The sequence below is a fragment of the Monodon monoceros genome, unplaced genomic scaffold, assembly GCF_005190385.1.
Source record: "Monodon monoceros isolate NGI ecotype Baffin Bay Population unplaced genomic scaffold, NGI_Narwhal_1 Super_Scaffold_12, whole genome shotgun sequence".
In the NCBI taxonomy this organism is placed as follows: Eukaryota; Metazoa; Chordata; class Mammalia; order Artiodactyla; family Monodontidae; genus Monodon; species Monodon monoceros.
The window spans coordinates 151,287,879-151,300,005 of record NW_021703768.1 but is presented as its reverse complement, the minus strand read 5'-3'; the positions used below and the strand labels follow the sequence as shown (position 1 = coordinate 151,300,005).

The 12,127-nt window shown below is 56.9% G+C and overlaps 3 protein-coding genes across 3 annotated transcripts; 2 read left to right on the top strand and 1 right to left on the bottom strand.

Annotated features, from left to right (window-relative positions):
* The first annotated feature begins 393 nt into the window (after window positions 1-393).
* On the top strand, window positions 394-4,934 carry MXD3 (MAX dimerization protein 3). Its single transcript, XM_029217793.1, has 6 exons — window positions 394-550; window positions 818-923; window positions 1,583-1,612; window positions 1,744-1,858; window positions 4,186-4,369; window positions 4,444-4,934. Exons 1-6 carry the CDS (start codon window positions 481-483, stop codon window positions 4,557-4,559), a joined length of 621 nt encoding a protein of 206 aa, XP_029073626.1. The 5' UTR covers window positions 394-480; the 3' UTR covers window positions 4,560-4,934.
* A 253-nt stretch (window positions 4,935-5,187) lies between these two features.
* On the bottom strand, window positions 5,188-8,611 carry PRELID1 (PRELI domain containing 1). Its single transcript, XM_029219152.1, has 5 exons — window positions 8,311-8,611; window positions 7,513-7,738; window positions 6,133-6,246; window positions 5,941-6,019; window positions 5,188-5,730 (listed from the first exon to the last, which is right to left on the bottom strand). Exons 1-5 carry the CDS (start codon window positions 8,400-8,402, stop codon window positions 5,582-5,584), a joined length of 660 nt encoding a protein of 219 aa, XP_029074985.1. The 5' UTR covers window positions 8,403-8,611; the 3' UTR covers window positions 5,188-5,581.
* Window positions 8,612-8,653: 42 nt separating this feature from the next.
* On the top strand, window positions 8,654-10,942 carry RAB24 (RAB24, member RAS oncogene family). The gene is made up of 8 exons (XM_029218690.1): window positions 8,654-9,179; window positions 9,263-9,331; window positions 9,541-9,619; window positions 9,729-9,796; window positions 9,885-9,984; window positions 10,212-10,262; window positions 10,400-10,462; window positions 10,582-10,942. Exons 1-8 carry the CDS (start codon window positions 9,063-9,065, stop codon window positions 10,644-10,646), a joined length of 612 nt encoding a protein of 203 aa, XP_029074523.1. The 5' UTR covers window positions 8,654-9,062; the 3' UTR covers window positions 10,647-10,942.
* Window positions 10,943-12,127: the final 1,185 nt, after the last annotated feature.

Below are 12,127 nucleotides of genomic sequence, written 5' to 3'. Positions count from 1 at the left end.
CCGCCGGCCCCACCTCCGTGGCGCCCACGTGCAGCGGCGGAGCCGGGGGCCTCCGCGGGACCACCGGCCCCCAGAGCACCACTCAGTGTGCGGGCCTCTTGCCACCAGCACGGGGCTAGAGACTGAGGCCCAGAAAAGCCAAGTAACCGGCGCTGGGTCGCTGAGCGAAGCGGCAAGACGCAGCACAACCCCACCCCCACCCCCAGCCCGGGAGTTCGCCCAAGGGCCGGGCCTGGATCCGGCGCCCATAGAAGCCCTACGGGAGTCCTAGAGGGCGGGCGGGCTCGCGGAGGGTGGGCTGCGGTTCTCGGGCGCGTTCCAGGGGCGGGGCCAAGAGCTGGACTGTCCCGGGGCGGGGCGTTCCGGGGGCGGGCCGGGCGTCTGTGTTTGTTGCACCGTGTCAGTTACGTTGTAACAAAAGTGGTGCAGCCGCTCCTCCGGCCAGCATCCTAGGCCCACACGCAGCCAGCTGTCGCCGATATGGAACCCGTGGCCAGCAACATCCAGGTCTTGCTACAGGCGGCGGAGTTCCTGGAGCGCCGCGAGAGAGGTGAGGAAGAACCCTTGGTCGGACTCCAGGCGGCGACCTCGCTGACACTGGCCTGGGCTGGACTTGGCTCCCAACTTGGAGGATGCATGGCCTTAGGGCAGTAGTCCTGGGGCACCCCCGCCCTCAATTTAGGGGTCCGCGGGCAGTGGGGCTGGAGGGGGTGGGGAAATGGCCCTGTAGCCAAAAGCCCCTCCCTGACCGTGCCGTGCCAGGGGATCCCGCTGGAACTAGCCCCAGCATGACGTGGGCGGGGGCTGTCTCTCGCAGAGGCAGAGCATGGATATGCGTCCCTGTGCCCACACCGAAGTCCGGGCCCAGTCCACAGGAGGAGGAAGCGGTCTCCCCAAGCTCCTGGCGCGCTGGACAGTGGGCGGTGAGGAGGGCCTGGGGCAGCGGGGAATGGGGGGGGGGATGGACGCCGTCCTTCATCGGGCCCCTCCACTGCCAACTTCCTCCTTATTGCTCGCATCTTCTGGGCCAGGTACCCTGCTCTGAAAGCATTCAGACACCTCCTGCCGTTTCCCCATCCCCCAAGCACACACTCTTCATTCAAGGACTATTTCTCGAGCACCCCTGGTGTGTTTGGAACGGTGAATAGTTCTGGGTCCTGCTTCCACTCACACTCCTAATACAGCACATATCAAACCACTCGCTTTCCCCCACAGGCTTTCTCCTTTTCTCTCCTACTCTCAACCCTTTGCACACTGTTCCCCCCAATTTGAATGCCTCTCCCCCCACTACCCATTTTGGGCAACTTGTGTTGCTGGGCTCAGCTCACATGTCATCTGTTCAGGAAGCCCTTCCTGATTGCTGCTAAGGGGCCTCCTTTGGACCCCACAGTCACCTGGGCAGGCCTCCTTACTGTCTCTGCCTCTGCCTGGGACTCAGGTGCCTGAGGCCAGCACAAGGTCCCCACAGTGGGCTAGTTTGGGATACACATCTGCAGTGAATTTTGAGGCCCTGGGAGCCCTGGGACTGAAGGTGTGGGCAGTAGCTGACACCCCCTCACCCCATCCTCCCTGGCATTGGCAGGTCTGTGCACAACGAGCTGGAGAAGCGCCGGTGAGTCCCAACCCTGCCCTGATAGCACCAGGCCCCAGGAACTGCCTCCCTCTGGCCTTCCCTCCCCTGCCGTCCCTCATCTGGCCAGCAAGCCTGGGCTGGCACTGCCCTCTAGACCCCTTCCCCCACAGGAGGGCCCAGCTGAAGCGGTGCCTGGAGCAGCTGAAGCAGCAGATGCCCCTGGGGGCTGACTGTGCCCGATACACCACACTGAGCCTTCTGCGCAGGGCCAGGATGCACATCCAGGTAAGAAGCTACTCTGGCGCCCCAGGGCCAGCTTGCCAGGATGCTTGGAAAGGGGTAGTAGGGAGGGGCTGGGTGGAACTGGGGAGAGAGGTCTGAGGTGATAGCCCAACTGCCTGACATTGGACAGTTCTCTGTGCTTTTAGTTTCCAAATTTGTTAAGTAGGAAGAAAAGCAGAAAATAACTCAGGATTGTTCTGAGGCTTTAAGCAAGTTCCTCCAATAAAAGTTCACTTGTTATTACAGCAATTATTACTTGGATCCCAACTGTGAGACCCTGAGCGAGTTATGTAGTCTCTCTGGACTTCATTTCCTCCTCTGTATGGGGGGCATTCTGTGAGGGGTCATGTGTAAGGGTCCCTCGGACTGGAGAGGGCTGTTTCTTGCTCTTCCTCTCCCCCATCCTTGAAGGCCTCCTGTTCTCGGCGGTTGGCGGGGTGGGGCGCGGGGGGGTGTCCCGACGCTGCTTTGGGAGGCAGCTCCAGAGGCCAGGAGGGGGAAAGTACCAAGAGGACGCCAGTGAGCCACCCTCCCAGGGCTCTTGCTGCTGCCCGGGCTGAGCTCAGCGCCCCCTGATGGATGGGAGTGGGGGTGTGCTGACTCAAGCACAAGGCAGCTCCACAGAGTGGGGATTAGAAGGGACTTGGAAACAATAGAGGCCTCTTCCTGCTCTCCTGGCCCTTTTGACAGAGGAAGAAATGGAGGCAGAGCCGGCTGAGAGGCAGATTCAGAACCGAGGCCTAGGTCTCCTGACTGGCATTCTTTTCTTCAACAAGTGAGCACCTGCTCTGCCAGGCCCTGTTGTGGGCACAGGGGGCAGTGGCAGAGACAGATGGAGGTACCATGCAGCAAATAAATCGTGGTGTGGAAACTGTCAGCACTGTCCCAAAGGTGCCTGCGTTCTCCTCATTGTGGCTGAATAACACCCTGGCCAGATAGCCGGCTCCAGTTTCTCACATGGAGCTGCTGACTTGGTTCTCGGAGGGATGATGTGTGACCTTGGGTGCTGGCTGGCCCGTGGGCAGGACCTAGGGATTGCTCCTTCCTTGAAGCCCCATCACCCCTCTCCTGGACTCCCTGCTTCCTGTTTTGCCTCCACCTGGCTGTCCTCCCCACCTTGCCCTAGAATGTTCTTTTTTTTTTTTTTGCGGTATGCGGGCCTCTCACTGCTGTGGCCTCTCCCGTTGAGGAGCACAGGCTCCGGACGTGCAGGCCCAGCGGCCATGGCTCAAGGACCCAGCCGCTCCGCGGCGTGTGGGATCTTCCCGGACCGGGGCACGAACCCGTGTCCCCTGCATCGGCAGGCGGACGCTCAACCACTGCGCCGCCAGGGAAGCCCCCTAGAATGTTCTTTGCACCACATAGATCTGTCCAGGTCTGCCTCCTGCTGAAAACCTTCCATGGCTCCTGACAGGACAGTTTCAGTTTCTTTCTTCCTGTGATACTCAAGGCCCTTCACAACACAGGCCTTGCCACTGGTCTCATCTTTCCCCATTCCGCACCAAAAAAGCTGAACTCTCCATGCTTTTCCCATTTTCCCTCTGCCTGGATGCTTCTTCCTCCCCTATCTTTGCCTGGGCAGCTCTTATTCATTCATCTACTCCCAGTCCAAATGCCCCCTCACCCAATTCTCCCCTTCTTGCTGACTGAATGCAGGCTTCCGTCCATTGAGGACCCTGATGGGAGAACCCTTGGTCCTCCAGTCCCTGGAACTCAGGGCTGGCAGAGCTTGCGTGGGGGCAGCAGAAGGGGACTAATGCTGAAGACTTAGGACTCCTGGGAGGGTCTTGAGGAGTTACAAACTGGTAGCCTTTGTTTGGTCTGTAGTTTTCTAAAAATTTAAATTAGTTGGCAGCACTTAAAAGGACATTTGACATGAAAAAATGTGATCTCCCTGCTTCTCTTTAAAAAACTGGGTGATCTGGCAACACTGGGCCTGTTTCCATGTGGCAGTAATTGGCCTAGGCCACTGCCTCGAGCCTTAGTATGCACTCGCTGGTGTGCCCCAGTCCCCCACAGTCCCTGTTGCCTGACACCAGACACTCCACTCCTTCACATCACTTGACTGGGCCCCGAGGGCCTTTGAGATTGTGGTGCCCTCCCTTCCCCACCCATCTGGACAGAATTCCTGGGCCATTTATATGGGACAGAAGGGCAGGAGGGCCTAGCTTCCTGTAGGATGTGGGAGCGACCCTCTGGGGCCCAGATCTAGTGAGCCCGTGTGGAGCAAGCAGTCACCACGTGGCCAAGGTCCGCCGTTAAGTGGTGTTGGGCTGAGGCCCGAGACCCCAGGTAGCTGACCCCAGCCCCTTGCTCCCTCGAATCTGCAGAAGCTGGAGGAGCAGGAGCAGCGGGCCCGGCGACTCAAGGAGAAGCTGCGCAGCAAGCAGCAGAGCCTGCGGCAGCAGCTGGAGCAGCTCCGGGGGCTGGCCGGGGCGGGCGAGCGCGAGCGGCTGCGAGCAGACAGCCTGGACTCCTCAGGCCTCTCCTCTGAGCGCTCCGACTCAGACCAAGGTAAGTGCCCTCAAGCGGAGGGGTCGAGTGGGCTAAGTGGCCCAGGTCCCCTGACTGGCCTGCTCCCCGTGCAGAGGAGCTGGAGGTGGACGTGGAGAGCCTGGTGTTCGGGGGCGAGGCTGAGCTGCTGCGGGGCTTCAGCGCGGGCCAGGAGCACAGCTACTCACACAGCAGCAGCACCTGGCTATGACCCTCACCTCCTGGAGCGACCTCTGCCCTCAGCCCACCCTCTGCTCTGCCAGGCTGGAGCCCTCACTAAGCCTCCAGGGCTGCTCAGAGTACTGTTGGAATGGACTAAAAGGACCGTGTGGGAACAGGTGCTCCCCGTACCTTGCTGCTGGCTGCTGGCAGTCCCACCTAGGACGGGGTGCCGAGCCCCCCTGAGCCCTGCAGGGCAGGCAGCTTGGGCCCAGGCCACCCTTCCAGGCGTTTTTTGTAGCACTTGGCTCTGCTGTCCACAGGGGCAGGAAGCCTCTTGGGTCCGCATGTTCCTTCCTAAACAAGGGCCCTTGGCCTTTGCCCTCCACATACTATATTTTCATTAAAAGCCTCTTTCTTAACTTCCTGTCCATGGTCTTGCCTGGTGAGAATGGGGGAACTCCCAGCCACAGACAAACTGGAAAAGAGGAAATGAGATCCATAGCCACCACAAACACTGCTGTCCACACCGGGCAGTGCCTCTTTACTCCTCACAACTCGGGGGCCTCAGTCCCTGTCTGTCACAGTGGGACTGAGGCTGAGTGACATGACCTGCCTGAGGTCCAAAGCCAGGAAACAGTTGAGTCAAGATTTGAACCAAAGCTTTCTGACTCCAGAGCTGGGGCCGACTGAATTCAACAAGTATTTATTGAGTGCCTGTTATGTGCAAGATTTTGTTTCAGGTACTTGGGACATATCAGAAAATAAAACAAAGGTCCCTGCCCTCATGGAGCTTACAGTCTAGCGTTTATGACCACTTCACCTGGACGTGACCCTGCGCAAGTCACTGTACCTCTATCTTCAGCCACCTGATGCAGGAATAAGCAGGCCCAGCTCAGACATGGGTAACGGCCTGGTGTGCTGGAGAGGCCAAACAACACACCCACCCCCAGCCCACCACCCAGACAGTAGACAGGGCTGGAAGCTGACTTTTAATAATAAAGTACAAGGAGGAAAGAGCACAGGGACTGGAGCAAGTGGTCTGCTGTGCTGCGGCCCCAAGGCCTGGGCTGGCTACACAAACTGCTGCTGCTGCTGCTGCTTCTTGGTGGCTGCCTTGCTGGCAAGGTCCTTGGCCTTCTCTGTAGCTGCCAGTGCCGTTTCCTTGGCCTTCTCCTTGGCTTCCTTGGCTGTTTCAACAAGGGTTTTGGGAGGGGCCTCACCTGGAGCAAAGGGTGGGGACTGGTTTCAAAGAATGCCAAGACCCACCTAAATCACCTCCCAGGACGTTCATCTCCTGTGCACCAGGCCCTGAAGGAAATACCCAGGGTACAGATGAGTTGCTCAGAGTAGGGTGGTGACAGCTCCAGGCTCCAGCCCAGGCAGGGCAGTTAGAACTTGACTCAGCCTCTGCCTGTGTACAGAACCCTCACCTTGCAGCTTGGCCAAGATGTATTCAAAACCCTTCATAGTCTTGGTCACGTTGCTTTTGAACCGGGCGAGACCAAATTCCTGGCAAAAGATGAGAAGGGGAAGGATTCTGAGCTGCCCACTGAACCCCAGCCCGGACTCTATGTTACATGCCCTGGGCCCCAGAGCCCCAGCACCACAACAACGCTGCTCACCTGGACAGCTCTGGAGACGCCGAACAAGCTAGAGGAGACCCAGGCTTCCCGGCAGATTTCGGTCCAGCCGCTGTTATCAGAGTTCACACGGTAAACACATCGTTCCTCTACCACCTGTGCAGGCAGTCAAGCCAACCACAATTGTGTGGGAGTCCTTCACTTTGCCAGCTTGCACATAAATTTGATTCCCTGCCTCTTTTCACTAGGGAAAGCAATAAAATGAAAACCGATTCCTTTCCCTTACTGTATTCCCAAGCTGCACTTTGGGAAGAGAGTAAGAAGATGAAAAAAAGTCATTTTGCTCTCTAAAAACCTCTCTTCTGACCCTTCAAACGAAAAGCTACATGGACTCTTGAGATCAGCAGAGGGCCTTCCAGCTCCATCCTGGATGTTTTGTACCTTTACATCTAGACATGTGTGGTGTTTTCAACCTGGCTTCCACCCACTTTGGCCCTTGAGCTCCTGACAATCCAAAAAAAAAAAAGAAAAATCCGGCAACCACCACAGCTCATTATCAGAGAGGAGAAAGTGGACCTGTACTTCCAAGAGAAACACTTAAGACACCTGTCACAGCTGGACTGAAAGACATTTCTTAGAGCTGGATCTTTTCTTTGTAATTTACAAAACACAGCTGTAGTGCCCTCAGGGCAGTCAGCTGTGAGGCCCTCAGAAAACTCAGGGGCAGAGCATTAAGCGGCCTACTCACTCTGTGACTTCCCCTCTCTGGACTTCACTTTCCTCTTTGCACAGTAGAGAGTAATACCCACCTCCCTGTGTTATTGTGAAGATTAACTGAGAAAGAAAATAACAGTTCTCTGGAAGCTTTTAGGGTACTCACAGGTGAGAAGATACTGTAGGATGTTCCTTAAACCAAACCACGGGTTTTCAAGCCTTTTTTATTTTTTTTAAAGCAAAGGTATGTGCAACCCTTTTCCCCTGAAATCTCAGGCAGAAATCCACTACATAAGACAGATAAAAGGCTCCAGTCAAACTGGGGCAAGGGGCCCAGATCCTCCCCCTCTAAGGTACATGCAAGGTACCCTTTATGGCTTGACAGATTCCTGTTTGAAAACCACTGCCTCCCTCCGTCCCTCAGCATCATGCCTGTGGCCCAACCTACACACATGCCAGGCACAGTGTGAGTGCTCTGCATTTAGTACTTACAATGACCCTGTAAAACAAGTAACCCCTCCACCACTGTATGAATGAGTCAAAACACAGGTCCAGAGAAGATGACCAGCTGAAGAGATCATCTGAGTTTGTACTCTAGAGCCAACACTCCTCAGATCTGCTTGGATCATAGAAGCTCCCTCATGGCTCCCTAGCCACATGTACCTGGAGCTCTCTAGTTCTGGGGGAACCAAGAGGGAGGGGTCTCACCATCAGCCGGGCATGGTTGATGTTCCAGGTGAAGGTGGTCATGGTCTGGTTCTGTGGGTCCACAATAGAATCCTCCAGGATGTACACTGAGTGAGCAACATTGGCAGGAAATAGTCGCTCAGCCCAGCGGGGCATCCTGTTCGTCTTGGTCAGGAGTCGCCGGGACAGGAGCTTCTGGTCAGGGGTCACCTCCCGGTGCACTATGTCTTCCGTCAAGACATGTTTGCTGCAGGTGTCAGGGTGAAGGTGACCCTCAGGAGCCTGGCCCTAAGAGACTGCCTGTTGGGGTTCCCATCTGGGGCCTCCAGGCCCAGAATGGCCATGCCTTTCCCCAAACTTGCAGAGTGATCTGTGTTGTGGCTCAGACCTGAACTAGAGTCCCTTGAGCCTAACCCAGGGCAAATTCCAACTCCCGCCTCCTCGCTGACCTGGATTCCTAGGCCTTCCAGCAGGGCTGGACCTCATGATTTATTGCACCACTGGAGAGCGTCATGGCAGAGAAGTAGACAAGCGCCCGGATTTCCAACCCCAAGATCCCTCCCCAGCTCCGGTGCCGCCGCCTCTTCCTGTCTCACCACCCTGAGATGAGAGAACCTTTTACTAGGGCCTCAAGTAAACTACTGCCCAGACCCAGCCTCCTTCTAGTACTAGCCTGGCCGCTTCCCCGATAGGTCCTCTCGTCCTAAACGTGGCCACGGCTCCGGCGATCCCCCCACTCGAAGTCGAGTCTTTCCCGGCCCCCACACTCCGATCTCCAAACAGCGAGGTGGGAAAGTTGCTCTTTCCAGGGCCACGTACCTATAGGGATTCGGGTACCGCTGCCAAAAGGCAGCGAACACTTGGTCCCAGGAACTCCGGAGCACGCTCTGGCCCAGGAAATACTTCACCATTGTCCAGGCCGGGCGGGCTCAGTGCCCGCGCAACATCAGGGGTGCGGAGCCCGGGGGGCACGCGGAGACCGGGCTGGAGCTCGACGCTCGGCCGCCAAGCTAGCAGCTCAGTCACTCCAGCGCCGCACCCAAACAGGCGCCACCACCGCCATGAGGATTTGTCTGGCCGCGCGCCACTTCCGGCGCAGCCGCGCACTGCCCACCTCTTCCGGCGCCTGCCCACGTGACCGGGCGGCCCCGCCTCCCCAGCCTCTACCTCCTCCCCCTACGCGGGAGTCGCGGTGCTCCGGGTCGGAGCCAGCTTGGAGGGACCCTTCCCAGGCTCTGTGGGGAAACCGTGCCGGAGCGGCCCCTAAGCCGGGCGGGCAAGCGAGTAGCGGAGCGAGCTAGCGACCCGGACGCCGGCGTTGAGTGCGCTTCGCCGCACGCTCCCAGGCCGCCCCGGGTCCTGGGCTCTCAGAAAGAGGATCAGCACCCGGGGCCGAAGAGCGGGGGCGGACGGAGGCGTTGCTGTAGCTCAATATCGTCGCGGCGTCTGGAGCCTTAGATTGGCGCCTGGGGTCGGGGACTGAGGCTCGGGCGCTGCCTTTCGGAGTGGAGATCCGGTTTGCCTCCCGCCCCCGCTCAGGACCCTGAAGCGGGTGAGGCAGCCCCGGGAGCATGAGCGGGCAGCGTGTGGACGTCAAGGTGGTGATGCTGGGCAAGGAGTACGTGGGCAAGACAAGCCTGGTGGAGCGATACGTGCACGATCGCTTCCTGGTGGGGCCCTATCAGAACGTGAGTGCGCCCGACGCGGCCCAGCACGGGTGGGAGGGGGCTAACCCGCATCCGAGGCCCTGATTGCTTCCCCTTGGTTGCAGACCATTGGGGCCGCCTTCGTGGCCAAGGTGATGTCCGTCGGAGACCGGACGGTGACTTTGGGTATTTGGGTAAGTTCTCTGGGCAAGTCCTGGGAAAACCCATTCCTGAGGAGGCGTAGGTCCTGCCTATTACTGGCTGACTTGTGGCCTCACAGAGGCCATTTCTGTTCTCTAGACCACAGTTTAAAAACGGGGTCTGGAGAACGTGGCATTAGTTTGCAGTTTTGGGGAGTAGCTCAGCAACTCAGGCCAGGGCTGAGCCTCCCCCTGCCCTTCAGGACACAGCAGGCTCTGAGCGCTATGAGGCCATGAGCCGAATCTACTATCGGGGCGCCAAGGCTGCCATCGTCTGCTATGGTAAGGATGGTTTTGGCCTGGTTCTCAAACAAGAAGGGGAGGGTGCCAGGCTGGCCTTACAGAACAGCTTCTGATCCTTGGTTGTGTTTCCTGCGTGTCCCACACCAAGACCTGACGGACAGCAGCAGCTTTGAACGGGCAAAGTTCTGGGTGAAGGAACTGCGCAACCTAGAGGAGGTAGGTGGCCTGACCTCACCAAAAGACGAGACGGGCTGGGGATCTGGTGGTCCGAGGGGGGTGACCCTCACCTTGTCTTCTGCTCCAGGGCTGTAAGATCTACTTGTGTGGCACCAAGAGTGACCTGCTGGAGGAGGACAGGCGGCGCCGACGTGTGGACTTCCACGACGTCCAGGACTATGCAGACAGTAGCTGCTCCTTAGCTCCCTGGGGCTGGGGGAGGGAAGTGGCTACTTGGGTGGGTCACAGAAAATAGGGACTGCCTTGGCTACCATGGCAAGATCCTCCATGGGAAGACTTTCTCTGGCCTCCCTGAATCTGTGGGGTTCAGAAGATTCCCTGTACTGCTAGCCTTCCCCTTTGTCTGTGTCCACCTAATTCTCAGGTATGAGGCTTTAGACACTTCTCTTTACAGATATCAAAGCTCAGCTCTTTGAAACATCCAGCAAGACAGGCCAGAGTGTGGGTGAGTGCTGTCCTGGGCCTCACAGCAGAACACGCAAGGGCAACAAGGGAGACAGAGAAAAGCCTAGAGGGCTGGTTACTGGGTGATCCCAGGGCCACTGGCATTTGATCCTCACCTATCACCCTTTTTCCTGCCAGATGAGCTCTTCCAGAAAGTAGCAGAGGATTACGTCAGTGTGGCCGCCTTCCAGGTGATGACAGGTGTGTCCTTCCCTAGCTCCTGTGGAGACTTCCTCTAGGCCCACAGCATCTGGCCCCCTTCATGAGTTACCTGATCCCCCAATAGAATGATGCTGAGCTGCCACCTCTCTCTCTGACAGAGGACAAGGGCGTGGACCTGGGCCAGAAGGCAAACCCCTACTTCTACAGCTGTTGTCATCACTGAGTCACCACTCACCTGGCCTGGGGGAATTAAAGGAATTCCCCCAGAGAGGCTGGACCTAGCTTTTGTCTGGGCTTGGGTGATCACACGTCTGAGCTACCCTGGGTCCCCATGGCGGCATAGGTGGCACCTGCCTGTGCTGGCCCATGGAACGGAGGCAGCATTTGGGCTGGCTGATGGGCACAAGGAGGGTAAGGGCTGATTTGGACCCCAGGCTTCTGCCCTGGACAGCACTTGTGTCTACAAATTATTTAAGTGGCTTCTGATTTGTAAATAAAATCAATGCACTGTGAATCACACTCAACCCCTTTCCCTGCTGTGTGGATTGGGTGTCAAGATACCTAGTACTTTCTGGGGCCACCTGGCGGCCCTCGCTTCCTATATCAAGGCTCCTCTTAGCTCTTACTTTCCTTTGGAAACCAACTGGCTTCACCCCAGGGTTGCAGCTGAGATAATGGAGAAGCAGAAGGGCCCTTTCCTATTCTTTAGTGGGGGCAAAGGTAGGGCGAGAAGCTGGGGTTGGGGCAGTGCAAAGCTCACACTTCCTTCTTGGTGCTAAGAGCAAGGAAGGCACTGAAGTAGTATCCAGAGATCAAAGGATCAAGCACTTCTACCTCAGACTGGTTGGCTCTACTGCACCTCTGTCATGTCTAAGTCCATGAGTCATGCCTGTGGCTCAGATCCTAAGCTTCCTAGCAACACCCTATGTGGCTTAACAGAAAAATCATAGGTTCTGCGAGACTTAGAAAGGTTTTATGGATCCAGATTGGGATCCAACTCAGCTACTCAGAAAAGGGACTTAAACTTGGCCTGTGTTTCTCATCTGTAAAATGGAGTGACCACTACCCAGTTCAGGACTTGAAGATCATGAGTGAAAAGTAACTGTAGGACTAAATGCTTGTCTTCCCACACTCTTCCCTTGGGTAGAAAGTTCAGGACTAAGTCAGAAGGGAAGCAGATTCCCAGGGGTTCCTGAAAGTGTATTTTTGGGCCTTGGACGTCCAGATATTTCTGAAGAATCAGATGTTACTGTAGACAGGACCAACCCTTCAACCAAAAGGAAGCATATGGAAGCCTTTTCTGTTATGGGATGCTCAGCCCCTTTGCCTCACTTTACCATTTTAGGCCTAGGCCGAGTCCTCTGCAGTGCCCAGCACCTGCTCTAAAAAACTAAAAACTTGGCCAAAATGTCTAGACTCACACTCAGAAAGTGCTTTGGTTCCACTTCCTTTTAAAAACCTCAAAATACCCTTCCTTCGTGGGTGATGGAGGCTTCCTGTGTAGGGACTGAAACTGATGCCAGCCACTCCCCAAAGCAGCAGAAAGACATTCTGACAGCTGTGGCTACTGGGAGGAAACCCACACCACTCCCATGAGGTGCTTGGAGGAAGGGCTCAGTTCCGTGTCCCTGGGAACTACCTCAGGGGCTGGCTTCTGCTCTCACCCCAAACCCATCCTCCCTCCTGTTAGGCTACATCTCCCCA

Bases quoted from the DNA above. Each gene is read 5' to 3' on its own strand.
- MXD3 (XM_029217793.1), top strand. From the start codon at position 481: ATGGAACCCGTGGCCAGCAACATCCAGGTCTTGCTACAGGCGGCGGAG. The intron at 551-817 runs GTGAGGAAGAAC...TGTCTCTCGCAG, and splicing joins CCTGGAGCGCCGCGAGAGAG to AGGCAGAGCATGGATATGCG. The intron at 4,370-4,443 runs GTAAGTGCCCTC...CTCCCCGTGCAG, and splicing joins GCGCTCCGACTCAGACCAAG to AGGAGCTGGAGGTGGACGTG.
- PRELID1 (XM_029219152.1), bottom strand. From the start codon at position 8,402: ATGGTGAAGTATTTCCTGGGCCAGAGCGTGCTCCGGAGTTCCTGGGAC. The intron at 6,247-7,512 runs GTGAGACCCCTC...CTGCCTGCACAG, and splicing joins TCAACCATGCCCGGCTGATG to GTGGTAGAGGAACGATGTGT. The intron at 5,731-5,940 runs GTGAGGGTTCTG...CCTTTGCTCCAG, and splicing joins CATCTTGGCCAAGCTGCAAG to GTGAGGCCCCTCCCAAAACC.
- RAB24 (XM_029218690.1), top strand. From the start codon at position 9,063: ATGAGCGGGCAGCGTGTGGACGTCAAGGTGGTGATGCTGGGCAAGGAG. The intron at 9,797-9,884 runs GTAGGTGGCCTG...CTTCTGCTCCAG, and splicing joins AACTGCGCAACCTAGAGGAG to GGCTGTAAGATCTACTTGTG. The intron at 10,463-10,581 runs GTGTGTCCTTCC...TCTCTCTGACAG, and splicing joins CGCCTTCCAGGTGATGACAG to AGGACAAGGGCGTGGACCTG.